The 18791-nt window shown below is 40.9% G+C and overlaps 1 protein-coding gene across 12 annotated transcripts in view; it reads left to right on the top strand.

Moving 5' to 3' along the window:
* Positions 1-16722, top strand: part of TLK2 (tousled like kinase 2) — a 110501-nt gene extending 93779 nt beyond the window's left edge. For all 12 annotated transcript variants that reach the window (XM_023652273.2, XM_070227118.1, XM_023652274.2 and 9 more), the window contains 6 exons: positions 3218-3307; positions 6565-6734; positions 7977-8115; positions 11904-12015; positions 13500-13607; positions 15625-16722. In XM_023652273.2, coding sequence (XP_023508041.1) covers positions 3218-3307; positions 6565-6734; positions 7977-8115; positions 11904-12015; positions 13500-13607; positions 15625-15798 — 793 coding nt within the window. In that variant the 3' untranslated portion in view covers positions 15799-16722. The remainder of the gene's footprint in view (positions 1-3217; positions 3308-6564; positions 6735-7976; positions 8116-11903; positions 12016-13499; positions 13608-15624) is intronic.
* Positions 16723-18791: the final 2069 nt, after the last annotated feature.

Below are 18791 nucleotides of genomic sequence, written 5' to 3'. Positions count from 1 at the left end.
GGGAACTGTCTCATATTTTCTGAGTCTGTCGGTCCAGCTCCAGGCTCACAATGGTGCCTTGCTACTCTGTTTCCTCAGCAGAGGTGGGAATCATGACACCTGAGCACCTTCTGTGGAGCCATCTGGGCAGGGGCCATCTCCCAGTTGACAGACATACTGGGGAGAGGGTATGCAGAGTTCTGTGAACTCCATTCATCCTTGAGGGGAAATTCTTAAGCCCTTCTACCCTTCTTTGAAAGATTTTGCTTGTTAAGTGATATGAAATCATATTGGTGGATTTCAAAGCACAGGTAGTAGTGGAAGTCCTTTGAATGTAAGGGAGGCTTATATCAAGCACATAACAGATTTTAGAAAGTACTTTAAAAATGCAGTATTAAACTAAAAAGTAGTACACTTTAGTGCTGTGGTAACATAGTAAAATATGAAAGTACTGCTATTGCCCTGCAGAGTAAGGTCTTTTGATTGTTTTCCCCTTTATGGGGGTGACTTCTCAGTATCTGGAATCAAGACATTTATTTGGGTAAAAAGGAAGCAAAAACTCAAAGAAAATAAAAGGTGGTTGTTTTGTTTCATTTTTTTGAGTTCTGTTTTGCATCACCTTTCCTCTCTAGTTTCCCCCACAAAGAAACAAAAAGTAAACTGATTGTTTTACTTTTGCGTTACTAAAGCATTAATGGTGTTACTAGATTTCTTTGACTCCCCAATGTAAGATATTGAAACTCTATATAGGAAAAATCTCATATAAAGCTATCCTCAGAAATAATTTTATCTGAATTAGTTAGTAAACTCTTTCAAGATACTCTTCTAATGTTCTAGGATAAAGTCATTTTGAAAGTCTAAATATATATCCTCTTATAAGAGAGTAAAAGACTAACACTTTAGTGGATAAGTTTCTTCTGGCTCCTTATTGAAGTTTCTGTGTTTATGATGCATTAATTCCTTGCATGCTAAGTTGAAAGTTGAACATAGGAGGGACGTGGCAGAGCCACTGCCTTGCCTGATGAAGCACAGGAAGTGGGCTTAGAGCCTGACATGGCATCGAGGGAGTACTTTCAGTGACACACAACAAATTCCCTTAGTCAGCAAGGACTTTGAATGACACTTCCTTTGATTCTTAATTCTTACCTCCTTTGTTTCCTTCTATTTTCTATACCGTGAAAGAGAAATTGATCTCTACTCTGAAATACACAAAATCAAAAAGTTAAAACAAAAGGGCAGAGAACTATAGATCTACAGCATGCTGAGATAAGAAATGACTTGAGGGGCTGGCCCCATGGCCGAGTGGGTAAGTTCGCGCGCTCCGCTGCAGGCGGCCCAGTGTTTCGTTGGTTCGGATCCTGGGCACGGACATGGCACTGCTCATCAAACCACACTGAGGCAGCGTCCCACATGCCACAACTAGAAGGACCCACAACGAAGAATATACAACCATGTACCGGGGGGGCTTTGGGGAGAAAAAGGAAAAAAATAAAATCTTAAAAAAAAAAGAAAAGAAAAGACTAACTTGAACAGTTATATATTTAGTTCATAAGTTTCTAAACTTTTTTTTTTTTTTTTTTTGGTGAGGAAGATTGGTCTTGAGCTAACATCCATTGCTAGACTTCCTCTTTTTGCTTGAGGTAGATTGTTGCTGAGCTAACATCTGTGTCAGTCTTCCTCTATTTTATGTGGGATGCTGCCACAGTGTGGCTTGATAAGTGGTGAAAGGTTTGTGCCTGGGATCCAAACCTGCAAAACCCAAGGCTACTGAAGCAGAGCATGCAAACCACTATGCCACCAGGCCGGCCCTAAACTTTCTTTTTTTTTTAAAACAGCATCACCTTTATGTTACCAAATGAAATATTCCATGGAATCTTGATATATGAAAAAGAACAAGTGTGGAGCTGCTTTGGTGGAATGAGGGGTTGGGCCAGAACTGCATTTGCTCAGCATCTCCACAGGGGCTCTGGAGGCATCTGTCTCCTGGGAGTGCCTTTTAAACTGTCCAATCCTCTGCACTGATGGTGAAGCCCAGAGGGGTGGCGTCATGGAACTCGGATTCTCTGGAAGCCAGGTTGATTGGTCCCAGTGTAGTGTGTGTTCTGTCACTGCTCTGCCTAAGTGCTGGCAAGTCTTGTCTTTTCAGAAAGACATAAAGATGATGAAATGAAGCATCAGAAGAAGCAAAAACTGCCAAAAGTAGCAGCTTGAAGAATGAGCCTAGTCAGAAGTTTCAATTGAGGGAAAAACATATTTAGTTACTTTTAGGTTCCTATTCCTTCCCTAACTGTCTCCTCGGCTTTCTTTAGTTGAGTACTTTCTGTGTATTTTTGTTGTGCTGGGATATACCGATTTCAGAAAACATCACTGTTTTTTTAGTTTTATTTTACTATTCTGTGGAAAGTTTCTCTTTTCTGACTCTTGCCTTAACAAAATACCCCAAACTAAATTGTGCTAGATTACTTAAAATAGTTTCCTTTTGCTCTCTTTGTAAATAAGAACTAAATACTTTAAAAATTATTGGTAATTATAATGTATAAACATGTTCTATTATCCTTTTAAAGTCAGTGTATGAATATATCAGATTATATTTTTGTTCCTCATCTTATCAAATGATCTTAAATTGGAAAAGTACTAAAAAAAAATGTTAACACATGTATGTAAATTCTTGTTCTAAGAAAACTGGAGTTTCCGTGAGTTCAAATTTTCTATGAATTTCGCATTTTCTTTAAAGAAAGTCAAGCTGATAGCCCTTTAAATTCTTTTTGCAAGGAGTAGGATTTTAGAGCAAACAAATACAGAGCACTGCCAATTACCGAACTGGTGATCCTTTCACCCGAGTTTACGTGCTGTAATTGATGTCCTTGATGTAACCGTGGGATAGAAACATTTGTAGATATGAAGCATCAGCTTTAGAGGAGAGAAAAAACACTGTGTTTATGATCTTTATAGCTCTGTTATTTGGGTATAAATATAAAAGAGGTCAGATTGTCATAGAATGAACTTGAAAGAGAGAAAAGGTTATCATCCATTCATTCAAGAAATATTTGAGCACCTGCTATTTTCTCAACAGCTTGGTAGATAGTAGTAGAGAAAATAGGATGAGGAAAGATAAGGGATCTGAATGGAATGAATAGGTGGAAAGAAGGGAGAAATAAGAGAATATTTAGGAATATCCTGGAAGAGTTCTCAGAGACAGGCTAACATTCAAAATGTTAATTTTCCATTTTGTTTACAGGCATGCATGTAGGGAATACCGGATTCACAAAGAACTGGATCATCCCAGAATAGTTAAGCTGTATGATTACTTTTCACTGGACACTGACTCGTAAGTGCTCTGCCATTTTAGCTCAGCAGTTAATATTATTTTCTTGCAGGATGTTGACTACTCATCGAATAGAGTTTAAATCTGTGTCCAGGAAATATTCTGCTGGGGAACCAAATATATGTATTTATGGGCAAACTATCATCTGTGAATTCAGATAGGGCCCAGTAAGACATCTCGTGGCCAGAGGACATGTGTGGTTGTGTGCTGGTGAATGTTTAACAACCAGCTTGGTGGGGAGAAGGATAGGGCTAATTTGTAGTATTTGCCAATTTTTGTGGTGTAAATACTCTCAACGTGTCCAATTTCAAGCCACCAGCTTAAAAAAACAAACCCAGCTTTGAGATATAAGTTACATACCATATAGTTCACCCGTTTAAAGTATAATGGGTTTTAGTATATTCACAGATAGGTGAAACCATCACCATAGTCAATTTTAGAATGTTTTCACCACCTCAAGAAAAAAAAACCCATACCTTTTGCTATCGCCCCTTGTTCTTCCTCCTCCCACCCCAGCCCTAAACAACCACTGATTTACTTTTTCCCTCTATAGATTTCCTATTCTGGACTTTCTTGTGAATGGATCATATAGTGTGTGGACTTTGTGACTGGCTTCTTTCACTTAGCAAGGTTCATGCTTATTGTAGCATGTATCAGTACTTACTTCCTTTTTATGACCAAATATATTCCGTTGTATGGATACACTACCTTTTGTTTATCCATTCATCCTACCAACAGTTTAATAACCAGCTCACAAAATTTATCAGCTCTTGGTAACTGGCATAATTGGTGCCAGCATAACACTGACATGCACCAGTGAGTGTGGACTGTCTAAGAGAGTCTCTGCCCCACCCTGGAGACTCTGATGAACACTGATGGGCCTTTTAAAGCAGTACCAGCAATTTGCTTTTGTCATAGAATGAGAATGAACGTGGCACAAATGAAGGCATAGTTCGATGCTGCATGTTAAAATAAGGTTCCTAGGCTTACAGGATGTTAGAACTGGAAGGGATCTCAGTCTAGCCTTCTCATTTTATAGGTTTTGGGGACCAGAGAAGTTAAATGCCTTTTCTGAAATCTTTAATAATCTTAGGCTTTGTTGTATTTCATTACCTGGAATAGTCAGGCTCTAGCACCTCTGGGTTTATCTAGGAGTTTAGAGAGATTTCAGCATTTGGAAACGTTTTCTCTGTAGGAGTCTGAACTGAGTTTGGAGAACATACCCTAGGACTGGCTTGCAAGTGTTCTTCTTAGCCTCCCGGGGTGATTCCAGGATTTTTGGCCGCTTCCAGACAGCAGCTGTCTCGGAGATTGCTACGCAGAGAACCGTAAATGCTACACATTTAGAAATGACCCCAAAAGGAGACCATAATTCCCTTTGGAAACATGATCTGTCCCTTCTTCCATCTGCTCAGGGATTTCTCCTTTCCAGTAGAGTGGCCCTTATACCAGGTATAGCCATCTGTTTTTAGCATGGGGGTGGAATTCAGAAAAATATCTAGTTAGAGAGCAGGTCTTCACAGGGTGACTTTACTGTTTTCTTTGAGTAAATTCTTTGACTACTAGGTAGACAACCCCGACTCCCCCAAAATGTAAGTACCAAAACCGTTTCAAAGATAAATATAATGGCTTGGAGTGTCTGCTGTTTTGAGTCATATACATACTTTTAGCTATCTGAGAAATTGAGCTGATTCTTTGCTATTCTTGAGTTGTTTACTTTGATCTTCCTATTGTGTTTATGATGAATTTTCACCAAAAATAAGTCAGACCATCATTTTAAAAAGTCTTCTGAGAGTTTCATGGATATTGAAAGTTAGATTTTATTTTCAACTTGCACTGGCTCAAAGAATAAATCCACTAAGCATGAGAGTCTGTATCTCAGGCTTCAGGGTCTCAGATCAGAAAACCTGTCATTTTTCCAACATTTATTCCCAAATAGGGTGCTACCGTGCCTTTTGTATGTTTCCTAAGAAGCATAAGCTGTTGTTCAGTTTTGGACCCCACAGGACTGGGCACGTCCACATTTCATTGCACTGCCTTTTGAAGGCAGCAAATTGCCCAGAGGCCCATTGTGCTAGTCCTGAGCCTGTTTCCTCTCGAGTCTGCTCCTCACTGTCCCCTGTTAATGCATCTTAGGTAAGCTCACCCTTGTAGGCTGTGTTTACCAGGGTCCTGTGTCAGTTGTTCAGCTGTGTTCAGCCACTGGGGAGACAGAAATGGTTGTGGGTGGAGACCCTCCCCTCCCTCCCCCCGCAACTGTGGTTCCAGTTACCCTCAGTGACCCTGGGTTCTGGTTGCACCATCTCCTCCCTCTGGCCCTCTGGCCCTCTGGCCTTAGGGTGCTAATGACTTCCTGCTCTAGATGATCTCTGGGGTATCTCACTGGCCAGTTTGTCTTCTCAGCTCTTCCATCATCTCTGTGATCAGTTTCCTGAATTAAAGCCCCTCTGTTTTAAATATTCAAGTGGTTTTTGTTTCCTGGCTAGACCCTGAGTGATACACCTGCATTGTCACAGCTTGGAATAGTTTAAAAGGTATTCATCTCTCAGGAATACTCAAACAGTTCAGGAAGCCTTACTTAAGTTTATAACTGCCTTGGAAGATAAACACATATAACCCTTAATGCCACGAATAGTATGTAGTTTTAATTTTGGGTCTGTATGATGCATTGATATAAGTGAAGGGAAAAAACCCATACTGTGTCGAAACACATTTGTTAGAACCACAGATACTGTACTTTTAAAAGCTCTTTTGTACCTTGTGTTTAGTAAAGAGAAATTGTAGTACAGTATTTTGCCAAACTGCCAAGAGATGTGGTGTGCGACTAGTCTTTGGGACCTGGGCAAACCCTAGATCTTCCTCACTGTCAGCACTCAGGCTCATAGAAAATGTTTGCAGTGAGGATGGTGTCCTTGATCACAACATCTTGTTTAGAAATGTGATGTGGATGTGTGAAGCAGACCCTTCCAAACAGATCTGTAGCTTTATAGTTTGGATTCAAGAAGAGGTTTGCTATGATGAACTTTAGCACGACAGATTCCAGCAGGAAGGGTGTGGAGGCTCTTCACCAAGAGAGGAAGCAGTGTTCTTCTGTAAACCACTCAGGTTGCAATACTGGGTAAAGAATAGAAGAGTATTTGAAGGGACAAAGAAGAAAGGTATGAGAAGACAGTTACCTGAAGTTCTCACTGGGGCTGCTTCAGTTTGTCTTAATCTGTTTGCTCTTATCCTGTGGTCAAATGTTGGTTTATTTGTCTTAGGTTTTGTACAGTATTAGAATACTGTGAGGGAAACGATCTGGACTTCTACCTGAAACAGCACAAATTAATGTCGGAGAAAGAGGCCCGATCCATTATCATGCAGATTGTGAATGCTTTAAAGTACTTAAATGAAATAAAACCTCCCATCATACACTATGACCTCAAACCAGGTATGTGTAACTTTCAGGAGACACTATTGTTGGCTTTTCTTTGATCTTACAGATGACTTTTAATTTTACAAAGTTAGAGAGTTTGGCGGGAGCCAAGAAGGCCTAATAACATCTGACTTTGGATTGCCTGGGTAGGTGTGGGAATAATAGAGTCCTGGCCACGCGGCACTGGGTTTAGGAGGTGAGTCGTGTTAGAGGCTCTGGAGAAACAATGCCCTTGTCTGTAGAACCAGGGCAGTTTATGATGTCAGTCCAATAAAGAACTGTTCTTTTTAAGAACCAGCTCAAGCTCTTTTTAAGAGCAAGCTCAGTTCTGTTTTCCCATTGCTCACCCTACATGGCGGTTCCTCTACTCCAAGTCTCTTTGATAAGTGCCCAGAAATCAGTGACTTTTTCTTGCACGTATGCCTCCCCTTTCATTAAATTCCAGGCAGAGTTTTTCATCTTATTGTATGGTTACTATCTCACTTTGATAGTCCTCAGCAAAGAGTAGAGGGCAGTTAGACTTCTTCCCTCTATTTTTTGTTGTTGTCATCCTCAGCTGTTTCTTAGAAGTCTGCATGTGTTCTCTGTAGACAGCTCTACCCCGCTTAGCTTGGGCATTAGGAAGATGATTCCCATTTACCGCCTGTGTGGCACAGTTGTTAAATTTGCTTTCCTCTTCTGGTAGCTACATATCAAATCTCACTATTCTTTAATGTTCTAATACATTCCAAATAACTAAAAAATTCATTACAATGAAGTGGTTTTTAAAAAGATGGCCGTTATGAGATTGGGTTCTCCGTCGCTGCGTACAAGACATTTGCCTACCGCAGGAGCTCTAGGTGGCACTGTGCTGCTAGCTTTCATTCCCTTGTATGTTTTCTGTGATTTTTTTTGTGAAAAAAACGTTATGAACGGAGTGGTTTAGAGATTCTTACTGAAAGTTCAGATGAAACTTTCCCACCATTTTTGACCAACTGTACAAGTGATATTTTACTTTGGCAAGTTATTTTTTTTCCACTGCTCATAGTGGTGGTTTTGGCACATTAAGCAGGTGATTCTTGGAAAATAGAAGTTTGCAGCCAGACACTGAGGACTCGCCCCCATCACACAGAGTCCAGATCATTTATTCCAGGGATTCAGATGTGTGTTATTGCATGCAAGAGTTTTGAGTTTAGTTGTTCCCTTCTTGTCTTTTATTGCTTTGGATATTTCTCTTAGTAAGTCTGTTTTTATTCATGAAGATTTTTATCTTTTTAGGTAATATTCTTTTAGTAAATGGTACAGCGTGTGGAGAGATAAAAATCACAGATTTTGGTCTTTCCAAGATCATGGATGATGATAGCTACAATTCTGTGGATGGCATGGAGCTGACGTCGCAAGGTGCTGGTACTTACTGGTAGGTATCTGGGGGCTCTGCCAGGTTGGCTAGTGATATGTGGCTGTGTTATACTGAAGTGTTGGTAATTTATAATTGCTATTTGTATTTTGTCTGCTTAGGCAAAAATGCTGGAAACTAAAGCAGACTTTCCTGCCCAAATAGTTACTATCTTTTCAGCAGCTTGACTCTTTGTATTTACAGTAATTTGTCTTGATTTTCCTTTTCTTTCTTGAAAACCATTGGGAAAGAGATTATGTGTGGCCAGGTGTTTGAATTCTGTGTTTCCTCCATAAGACTGGTCGTACTGGATAGGTGGAGAATAAGGTTGCTCATGGTATGTAAAGGATGGCCCTAAATTCTTTCAGTACAAACGTGGGTCTCTCTCTCCATGGGTTAGTGGGATGAGAGATTCATTTCTAGAGTTGTCTGAGGATGATGGACTCTCAAGAACTAAGGAGTTGTGAAGATCAGAATTTAGAATTACCACAGCATCTCTTACAAGCTAGATAGGAAAAAGTGAGCACAGTTTGCCAAGAAATTTATCCACCTCTGTCAGCCATGTTCTAAAAGGTTTTGAGCCACATTTCTTCCCATCTGTTGTTACTCATCTCCCCAACCATCCTACCCTGGCTAGCTCTACCTTCCTTTTCTATGATTTGTCCTGCTTTTGCCTAGTATTACTTTTGACAGAACCAAAAAAGATAACCTGTGGCTCAGGCATTTAACTTTGTGATTGTAAAGGTGTGTTAACAGAGCTTCCTTTTCACTTCTGAGAGGGTAACACAGAGCCACATGTTGGAATGTGTGATTCTGAACATGGAGAAAGTCTCCAGTAGCACTAAGGGAGGGGTAACGCGTGCTATTATATCCCAGGGTGAGTTGGTCAGATCACTTATGTTGAGGGCCCCTGGGCCTTAGCAGAATAGTGACTGCCTGGGAGTGAGGGTGTTAATCCAAAGCAGACAGAGAAGAGCGGGATGTCGTCCATAACACACAGGGTCAGCCCTGTTCTTGTCAGGCCGATCGTGTTTGTTATGTATGTTAAAGAATCAATCAAATCCTGCTAAAAACAGCATGTCCACAAAATTTCTACTTTCCTTTGCTCCTTATTGTTTGTGGAGATAGTACCTATAGTGAAAATCAGTCCCTAAATTAAAACTTAGGAGATTCTAGATTTTAAATAGAAGCTACATTTACAGTGTTTATTCACTATGGTGGTTATTGTGGGTTAGTGTTCCTGTCACTAAATGATACAAAAATATCTGCTGTTGGAAATTCTGGAAACAGGGTCTATACCTCTGCTATTTAAACTCACTGGAACTTGGATTTGAGCTTTTTGTTTGGTAGCTTGTTTTTTTTTTAAAGGTGAAGCTTTTTCACATTTAAATTAGTTATCTCGTTGCTACCTATTGCTGTATTTGCTAAGCTATAAAAATTGAGTGGTTGGAATTTAAATAAAAATTATATGATGTTTGAGATTTGCTTCAAAGTGACCTGTTTGGGGGGAGGAGGAAAGGGATGTAGATGAACAAAGGTTGGTCACATGTTGATAATTATTGAAGTTAGATGATAGATATTTGGGGGTTCATTTTACTATTCTTTGTACTTTATGTTTGAAGATTTTTTCATAATAAAAAGTAAAGTAGAGAGGGGGCTTCTGAGAAAATTTGATTTTACGGGTTTCTATGAAGGTTTTAAAAGTCTCTCTTTGGTGGAAACATTGTCATAATCACCATCCTCAATATTTCATCCTCCTATGATGTTCCAGAGAGTTACAGATAGGACATAACAGATTCTAAGTGACTGCAGTATTTGGTCATTCCAGAATTCTTCTACATTGAATACTACTTTTAAATAAGTGACTAGGCCTTGAGAATCCTTTTTCTCTGTGAGGATTTTATCATGATGGAATGTGCAACCACGTTTGTTTTTTAGAACACAGTGTGGTGTCATAGAGCTGTCTTCTACTCTCCCTCCCTGAGTCCTTGGTAGAGAATTAGAATGCTTATGATTTTCAGTATTATTTGGGTGGAGAACTAGTTTATTTCTTCATTTACAGATGGGGAAACTTAGACCTAGAAAGTGATTGCCAGACTTGTACTGTCAGGTGGCAATTTCGTTTGTATTCCAAATATTTGGCAAAATTGTTGCTCTGCATTTAGACAAGTTCAATAACTCTGTTCTTCCCCACCACCTCTACAAAAAAATTACAAATACATTAAAATGATAATTTTAGAATCAAGGTTCTGTTTATTTATCCAAGATCATATCTAAGTAATATATTGAAGAATCTAGAACCATGAAAACTAGGGCTCAGGCAGGTTTTAGTGACATTTGGAAGAGCCGTAAAAATTCTTTTTCCTGTATCTTTATTTCTTTGCCTTTTCCCCCCTCTTTTGTGAGTTCTGTGTCTATATTTTCATTTTTCAATGTGTGTTTTGGCTAAAAGTTTTCATCGTGAAATAATAACCTAGGTCAGTGGTCTTAATCATCCAAAAACGTGTGTTAAAAATAATACGTAAGGGGGCCAGCCCAGTGGCTTAGTGGTTAAGTTCGCGTGCTCTGCTTTGGCAGCGCAGGGTTCACGGGTTCGGATCCTGGGCACAGACCTAAACACTGCTCATGAAGCCCTGCTGAGACGGCGTCCCACGTACGAAGTAGAGGAAGAGTGGCATAGATGTTAGCTCAGCGACAGTCTTCCTCACCCCCCTCAAAAAAGAAGAGAAGTAAGAGACAAGAACATGAAACTAAACCTACTTAAAAAAAAAGAAGAAAGCCCATCATCTGAACATTTTCTGCTTCTCAACTCTCGTGGTCCCCTTCAGGCTATAAGTTTAGATTTTTATACCAGAAGCACAGCAGGGTGTAAAATAGTTTTTCATGGAATTGATTTTGCCAGCATGAAATCTGCAGAAATCGATTTGTTATCTTCAGAATTCTGCCTTCCAGCTGTGCTATGGCTAAGACTCTAGGCAGTGAGTGTTAGCATATTTGTTTGGTTTCCTAAATGCTAAGAGGCACTTACCTTCCACACTATACAATTTGGTGTGGTTGGCTGTCCAGCTAGTGTTTTTAGAGGCTAGGGGTGGGTGGGGAGGGAAGGAATTCAGATGAGGGTTGAGTCGTACTGAAAACTAGTTTGTTTGGCTCTTTGTGCACTTTTTCTTAGTCTTCCAGTAAGCCCCTGATCACCCTTAAAGTCAGAAATGTAAAATATACTTTGATAATTTGGACCTTAATGTCATCACTGATTATATATAGTAGTTATTTCCAGTCCACATTTCCAAAAGAGGCTACCTTAAGAAGACAGAATAGCCACCGTCCTCAGAGATTTGCACTGGGTCCTGAATTCAGATAGACTTTTAAAATATTTATTTTAGAGACATCTTCTTCAGCTAGCATGAAAGGAAACCCATACCACTTCTGGTTATATTTCAATGTTTGTTGATGCAGCCATCATAAAAGGGATTGTACTTCTTTTGTGCTTACTCCTCCTTTTTTAAACTTGTTGAATAACCCTTGCATTAGGCACAACCCTGGGAAAAGAGGCTGGGGTGGGTGAAGTAGGAACTAGGGAAAATATTTACCTCTTTCAGTAAATTGAGAAATGTATTTTCAGGCTTTAGAGGACATTACTGCCTCCTTAAGTCAGAGTATATTTTCGTTTTCTTTCTCCAGCTAGGTCTGAGTTGCTTTTTCAATTCAGATATTTTAATTTCCAACAGGGTCTTCTAATTGCCTTTTTGTATGTGTCTTAGATTTTTACAGTCATTTTTCTAAGAATTTTAATTTCTCTTTTGTCCCAGGTATTTACCACCAGAGTGTTTTGTGGTTGGGAAAGAACCACCAAAGATCTCAAATAAAGTTGATGTGTGGTCAGTGGGTGTGATCTTCTACCAGTGTCTTTATGGAAGGAAGGTAAGAAAGGAGGTCAGATGTGGTGGCTTGACTTCCTTCTTGGGTGGCACGTGGATACAGTGGCACAGTCTGGGTTAGTCTCTTGGAGTTAATCATCGGGTTATACAAAATGGAATCCTGAAAGTTGTGGTTTGAAGAAAACACAGGCTTAATAGTAAAAGCTTTATGCATAAGTGGAAATTTTCAACCCTAGTGCACATAATGAATTTTGCTGGGCTGTTGAACACATGCATTTTTTGCTGTTCTCAGTTAGATCCGGGATATGTTTTTATTCTGATAATATGTGTAGGGAATTAAATGAAATAATTGAAGTATACAATCTTCCAAGAGCCCTTCTTAAGGGTTCTAAGAACCGAAACTTGAATATGTACAGGGCTGCTTGTTCTCAACCACCCGTTAGTTAAAGCTGTGGTTAGTAAAGCGCACTTTATATTTCTGCACTGGGGAGTGGGTGTCAGAAAGTATTCATTGTCTGTTACCTCTCGTCGAGGTGATAATATAGCATTTGAACACCTAATGACTTAGGTAGTAAACTACACCTAATGAATTCTCATGTTTGTTTTTTCCTTGTGAGCATAAAACCTTATAAATATATATATTAAGATCCAATTGTGTGTTTGTATTCATGTTTCTGCTATCTGCGTTTGTATGTTTCAGTGCTCCCCATTAGGCTTTGGGTATAAGCCATGTGGCTGGTCTGCAACTCCCCTGGACTCTTAATATTTTTATTACAGTCCCTAGACCAAGCTCTTAATTCAGATTTCAGCTTCCTCTTTAACTTCTCCTTGATCTTTATTTCTTTATCCTACCTGTCTAATATGGGGAAACTATTCAGAGCTAGCAGGGGTTAATTATTATTTATACTCTGATAATGTGGAAGTGCTGCTGATAATGGTGGCAGAGTTTATCTAGAAGGAATTGTTTGTGATCTCTCAGTAGAAACACTCTAAGGATAACAGTAGACTTGAACTTATTTTTGAAGGGTTTATTAGAAAATGGCAGTTTGGGGCACAGATGAAACCACTAAGTAGCCCCAACTGTGTTTTTCCTACTCTGCTCTTAGCCTTTTACTCTTGTACCTACTTATATGTCTCTTTTTATCTGTGCCTTGGGTCTGACTGGGGCACACATACGTATTAAGCCCACAGGTATCACTCAAGGCAAAAGAGTTTGCTGGTTCCTGCCCTGAATCTTCTCTTCTTTGCTGTAAGCAAAGCTTAGCAGAGGTACTCTGATCCAGCACATGCTGCTTCTGGTCCTAGCTCTGCCATAACTTAGATATTGGACTGTGAACAAGTTACTTAAGCTCTGAGCCTTTCCACCTTTATCTGTAAAATGGGAGAATTAGAGGAGAGCATCTCCAAAGTTCCTTAAGCAGTTTTCATTGAGACACATCTTCTTTCCCTTCCCTATGGTTTTCAATTGTGTTCTCTTTCATTTTTAACCAGAGGCCCACTTTTGTTTGTTTTATTTTTATATGATAGCCTTTTGGCCATAACCAGTCCCAACAAGACATCTTACAAGAAAATACTATTCTTAAAGCTACTGAAGTGCAGTTCCCGCCAAAGCCAGTAGTAACACCTGAAGCAAAGGTAAGTTTTGACCCATTGGCCAGCAGAAATGACTGCTTTGCTTTCTGTATTATTTCTTTGGGTAACAGTGGAGGGATTATTCAATACAAAATGCAAGAGTCATTAAAAACATCCTCCTCCTTCTAAATGTGTGTTTCTCCAACCCCTACTCTCTTTCCTCCCACAACAAACATTTATGAGTGCCTGGTGAGCACAGTCACTGTTCTGGGTGGTGGAGAAGGAACTGTGAATATGTAGCAATGAACTGTACAGACAAGGCAAGGTCTCTGCCCTTAAGGAGTTTACCTTCCACTAGGTGAGACAAACAATAAATAAAAACAGATACATTCCAGACGGCGATAAGTGTTATGAAGAAAATAAACCAGAGCAAGGGGCTGGAGAGGGGGGAGCCCCCCTTTCCATGGCATGGTCAGGGAGGGCCTCAATGGCGCAGTAAGGTTTGGAGAAGTCTTGAATGAGGTGAAGGTGGGGCCACGTGTAGATTTGGGGAAGAATGTTCTGAGCACAGAGAAGTGAGTAAAGCTCAGATGTGAGTGTGAGCCTACTAGGTACACAGAGCAGGTAGAGCAGGGGACACTGGTAGGAAAGGCAGCAGGACAGATTATGTTATGGAAAGCACTGGAAGGTTTTTATCAGGGCAACTATGTGACTGCTGTTTTAAAAGCCTATACTGTCAGCTGTGTAGAAAGAAAATTCAAAGTAAAAGTTTATTTGACCTGTATCCAACCCAAGAAAACCTGTTTAACTCCTATTCCACGTGTCTCACTAAGAAAGGTTCATTTTTCAAGGCCGAGGATCAGAATGTTCATTTCTGTGAATTTGTTTTTATCTTCCAAATGTTTTAGTCAAGCAAATACCTATAGATGTCTTTGATTTTGAAAAATAGCATTGGTATCACACTTTTGTGTTTTACTAATTAAACGTGGAAAAAATAGAAAATTAATAGCTCATTTCATGTTTTAGTCTTTTTTAAATAGACTTTATTTTTTAGAGGAGTTTTAGATTCACAGCAAAACTGAGTGGAAAATATAGTGTTTCCATATACTCCCTGACCTCCCCTGCCACGCCCCCGGCCTGCACGGTCTCCCTGGGAACTGTCAACATCCCTCTCTGGCATGGTACATTAGTTACAATCAATGGACCTACACTGAGACATCATTATCACTCTAATGTAATGTATGGACTTTGGGTGATAATGGTATTTTAGATTTTTAAAAATCGATTCATTTATTTGAAATAATTATAAGACTTTGATTAAGTAGAACTCTCTGGTTAAAAAGACAGATAATCTGTTTAAGGGTCTTTGTGATAAGAGTTAGAGCAGAAACTGAGACTACACAGCCCTTCATACCTAGTGCAAAGGGAACCTCTATTTTGGTAGTAAAGTAGGATTCCACTCAAACCCCACTCACAGTATGTTTTTGTGTCTGCAGTATTCTTGGGGAGACAAGTCCTGGTCAGGTTTTCTTTTACTACTTAGGTATGTGCCTGATCGTTTGCTCACTGACCTTTCAGGGAAGAATGAGATACACAGGGAAAGCATTTACGGATCTGTGACACGTTGTAGTTTAGTCAGTGTCGGTCTCCTCACCCTGTGTCTAGTGGTAGTTTGTCATTACAATTCCCGCTTGCTCAGGAAGTTCACTTGAGGCCATGGTTTATAGGTGCAAGACCATGAAGTTAGACTGTGCCCATTGCAAACCAGCCAAAGCAAAGAGAGACGTTTGTGCTTTGGGGGCAGGGGTATTTAGTGGTCATGCCCCATTCCCCCTCAGGAATGGCTCAGCCACCTCTGTTCAGGAAGGAGTCGGTGGCCACAGAGAGGTACTGCTGCCAGTGTCTCTCCTTCCCTGATCTTCTCCGGGGCCACCTGGTGGTTTCTAGGAAAGACCCTAAGCCCCTTCTCTTTAGAAGACCTTTGCTCTAGGCCCTGGCAGCTTTTACAGAGCTTCAGGGTTCCCTCTTGGGGGTGCCAGGATTATCTGCTTCAGGCTTCTTCAAGAAACTTTCCTTTCAGGCGTTTATTCGACGATGCTTGGCCTACCGAAAGGAGGACCGCATCGATGTCCAGCAGCTGGCCTGTGACCCGTACTTGCTGCCTCACATCCGAAAGTCAGTCTCCACAAGTAGCCCTGCTGGAGCTGCTATTGCATCAACTTCTGGGGCGTCCAATAACAGTTCTTCGAATTGAGACCCACTTCTAGGCCACAAACTGTTCAACACGCACAAAGTGGACAAATGGCATTCAGCAGCGGGTTTGGAACATAGCGAATCCGAATGGATCTCATGAAACCTGTACCAGGTGCTTTTATTTTCTTGCTTTTTTCCCATCCATAGAGCATGACAGCATCGATTCTCATTGAGGAGAAACCTTGGGCAGCTCTGGCCAGGCCTCATAGGAAAAGGCCCCGCCCAAGGTTCCGGCGTCAACGGCCACTGCATGTGGCTGCTCTGAGTGAGGAAAAAATTTAAAAGAAAAACTGGTTCCATGTACTGTGAACTTGAAAACATGCAGACTCAGGGGGGTCCCTGATGCAGTGCTTCAGATGAAGAATGTGGACTTGAAAATACAGACTGGGCTAGTCCAGTGTCTATATTTAAACTTGTTCTTTTCTTTTAATAAAGTTTAGGTAACATCTCCTGAAAAGCTTGTAGCACAAAGGCTCAGCTGGGGATGGTGTTTGACTTCGGAGGAAAAAAGTTGCTATTGCCCGTTAAAGGCACTAGAGTTAGTGTTTTATCCCTAAATAATTTCAGTTTTTAAAAACATGCAGCTTCCCTCCCCCCTTTTTTATTTTTGAAAGATACATTTGGTCATAAAGTGAAACCCGTATTAGCAAGTACGTGGCAATATTCATTCCAATCAGATGCAGCTTTCTCCTCCGTCTGGTCTCCTGTTTGCAGCTGCCTCCCTCATCGCGGTAGGGAGAAAGCTGAGTGGGAGTCCTGAGATGTGTGGGGTTTCGCCATTGGACAAAGAATGAGGTGAGAAGACTGCAGCTGGGAGTCTCTCTAGGTTTTCAACTATTTCTTCACAATTTGAACACTTGACGGTTGTCCCTTTTAATTTATTTGAAGTGCTATTTTTTTAAATAAAGGTTCATCTGTCCATGTAGTCCTCTTGGATTCTCTGAATGTAGTAACCAATGGAACTGTTCCAAAGGTAGTCAGAAATGGGCTGAGGAGCTAAATGCCCTAGAGATCAGGAGTTCCTACCCACAGTCTCTGTGTGCTCGCTAATGGTGTACATTTCTTGTTAACCACGATATTAAAATGTGATCAGCACATAAGCTTTCCTCTCTTAGATCTTTTGACAGGAAACAACCTCCAATCCTCTAAATTTTGTGGGTGTGTGCTGGTGTGTGTGTCTGTGTGTGTGTATGTGCACACACGCTTTGTCTAACTTTATTTAATAGATTCATCAAGTGGAGTTTAAAAATAAGCTCAAGGGAAATAGGTATTCTAAATATGAACATTCTTTTAGAACTGATTTTTAAAAAATTTGGTTGTTTCTGAGATGTATGCTCAACTGAAGATGGAGCTGAAATGGGAGCTGTGTGGCCCCACTGTGCCCTTGAAATGGCAGAGCACTCGACAGTAGAGAGGGAAGGAGGCCAGAGCCCGAACATGTGGTAGCCAGCTTGGAATGTTACTGACATGTGGCAAGAGGGCTCAGCCAGAAATATTTAAAGATGCAGCATTCAGGCATGCAAGTTCCCTGGGCAGGGGGAGGGAAGGCAGAAAGGGTAGAAAACCTCAGCTCAGGACTCTAGTGTTTCTTTTACATGTGCCGCTGGTGACACATCTTCTAAGACCTTTGTTTGTGTTGTGGACCTGCTCCTGTCTCCCCAGTATCAGGCGACCTTAAGGGAAAATGGAGTATTCCGAATTGGAGAGAAGTTCGTGGGTAGGTATTGCCTTGTGGAACTCTGAATGGAAGGAAGTCAGCCCCAGAGCCCCTGATGCCCCAGCTTTCCTAAAGCTATTTTATTGCAGTATATATTTATACACGTGTGCATGCATGCACTTGCACACACATGCATATATGTGCATACCTGATATATATGTATGTGTGTATGTAGTACCTTTTTCTTAACCATTACTTTCAAGCTCCTAAGCAAAGAGTACCCAATGGGGTCTCACAGGTGGAGCATGACACTGAATGGATGGTGTCAGCATATGTGAAGAGATGGATGAAGTTGAGACCATGTTTAAACTTACTCAGAATATGAAGTTCTATTCCTTTTTTTCTCCCTCTCATTCAATGATCTGGCAGGAGTTTTTAAAGGAATTTTTTTAAGGTTGGAAGAATGCTGCATCTTTAAGCCTTCCCTCTGAACTTCCTGCCTCCTTCTCCCCATGGGGTTGTAAGTGAAGCTGCAGGACTTTATTTGTTGATCTACCTTTTCTGCCCTTGTCCTGCAGGAGGCATGCCCTCTCCCCTTGCTTTATTGGGTCTAGGGCCTGCTTGGAGCTGACTGGGCTTGGTTGAGTCTGGACAAGGCCTCTTTCCACTGCATGAACTAGCCTCAGAAAACATGCAGAATGCTGACCTTTTCTAGACTTTTAAGTAGCCAATGAAATCACTAAGTGGGGTTCTTCCATGACATATTTTGTTAATATGGGTTTCACTTTTTCCAAGGATAATCCCTTATTGCCACAATGTTGATTTACTTTAAACAATGACAAAAAATGTGTATGAATTTGTAACGAAACCCAGCCAGATTGTGTTGGCCTTTCCCAATTTAAGGGGTGGGGAAGATATTAAAATAAGTTTTAAGAAGTGAATTTCCCAGCCTCTTGATTTTACTCTAGTTCTCCGGCTTCAAACAGAGCCCTTACCATCTAGGGTGTAGAGAGGGGATCCTGGTAGCCGGCTGAGGCCCAGTAGATATCGCAGGCATGATGGGAATGTGTTGATTCCTGCAGCGGTTTTTGTACCTCCCATGTGCCAACAGCCATGCTCATGGGGAGGAATACAGCAGTGAACAGGAGAGGGAAGGCCCAGCCGTCAGCTCACAATCCAGGGTGAAGGCACTGGGCCCCAGGAAGGGATGGAATATGGAGGGGAGTGAGGGGAAGGAATTGGGCCCCAAATCTGCCCTTGTGAGATGGGCGGCTTTAAATGGAGAACTATCAGTGAGAGCCGCGGCTCTGCACTGCTGTGACTGACCTGGACACGCC

The sequence above is a fragment of the Equus caballus genome, chromosome 11 (genome assembly GCF_041296265.1).
Source record: "Equus caballus isolate H_3958 breed thoroughbred chromosome 11, TB-T2T, whole genome shotgun sequence".
Lineage (NCBI taxonomy): Eukaryota > Metazoa > Chordata > Mammalia > Perissodactyla > Equidae > Equus > Equus caballus.
Note: the sequence above shows the minus strand (reverse complement) of the source record. Positions and strands in the feature narration are given on the sequence as shown.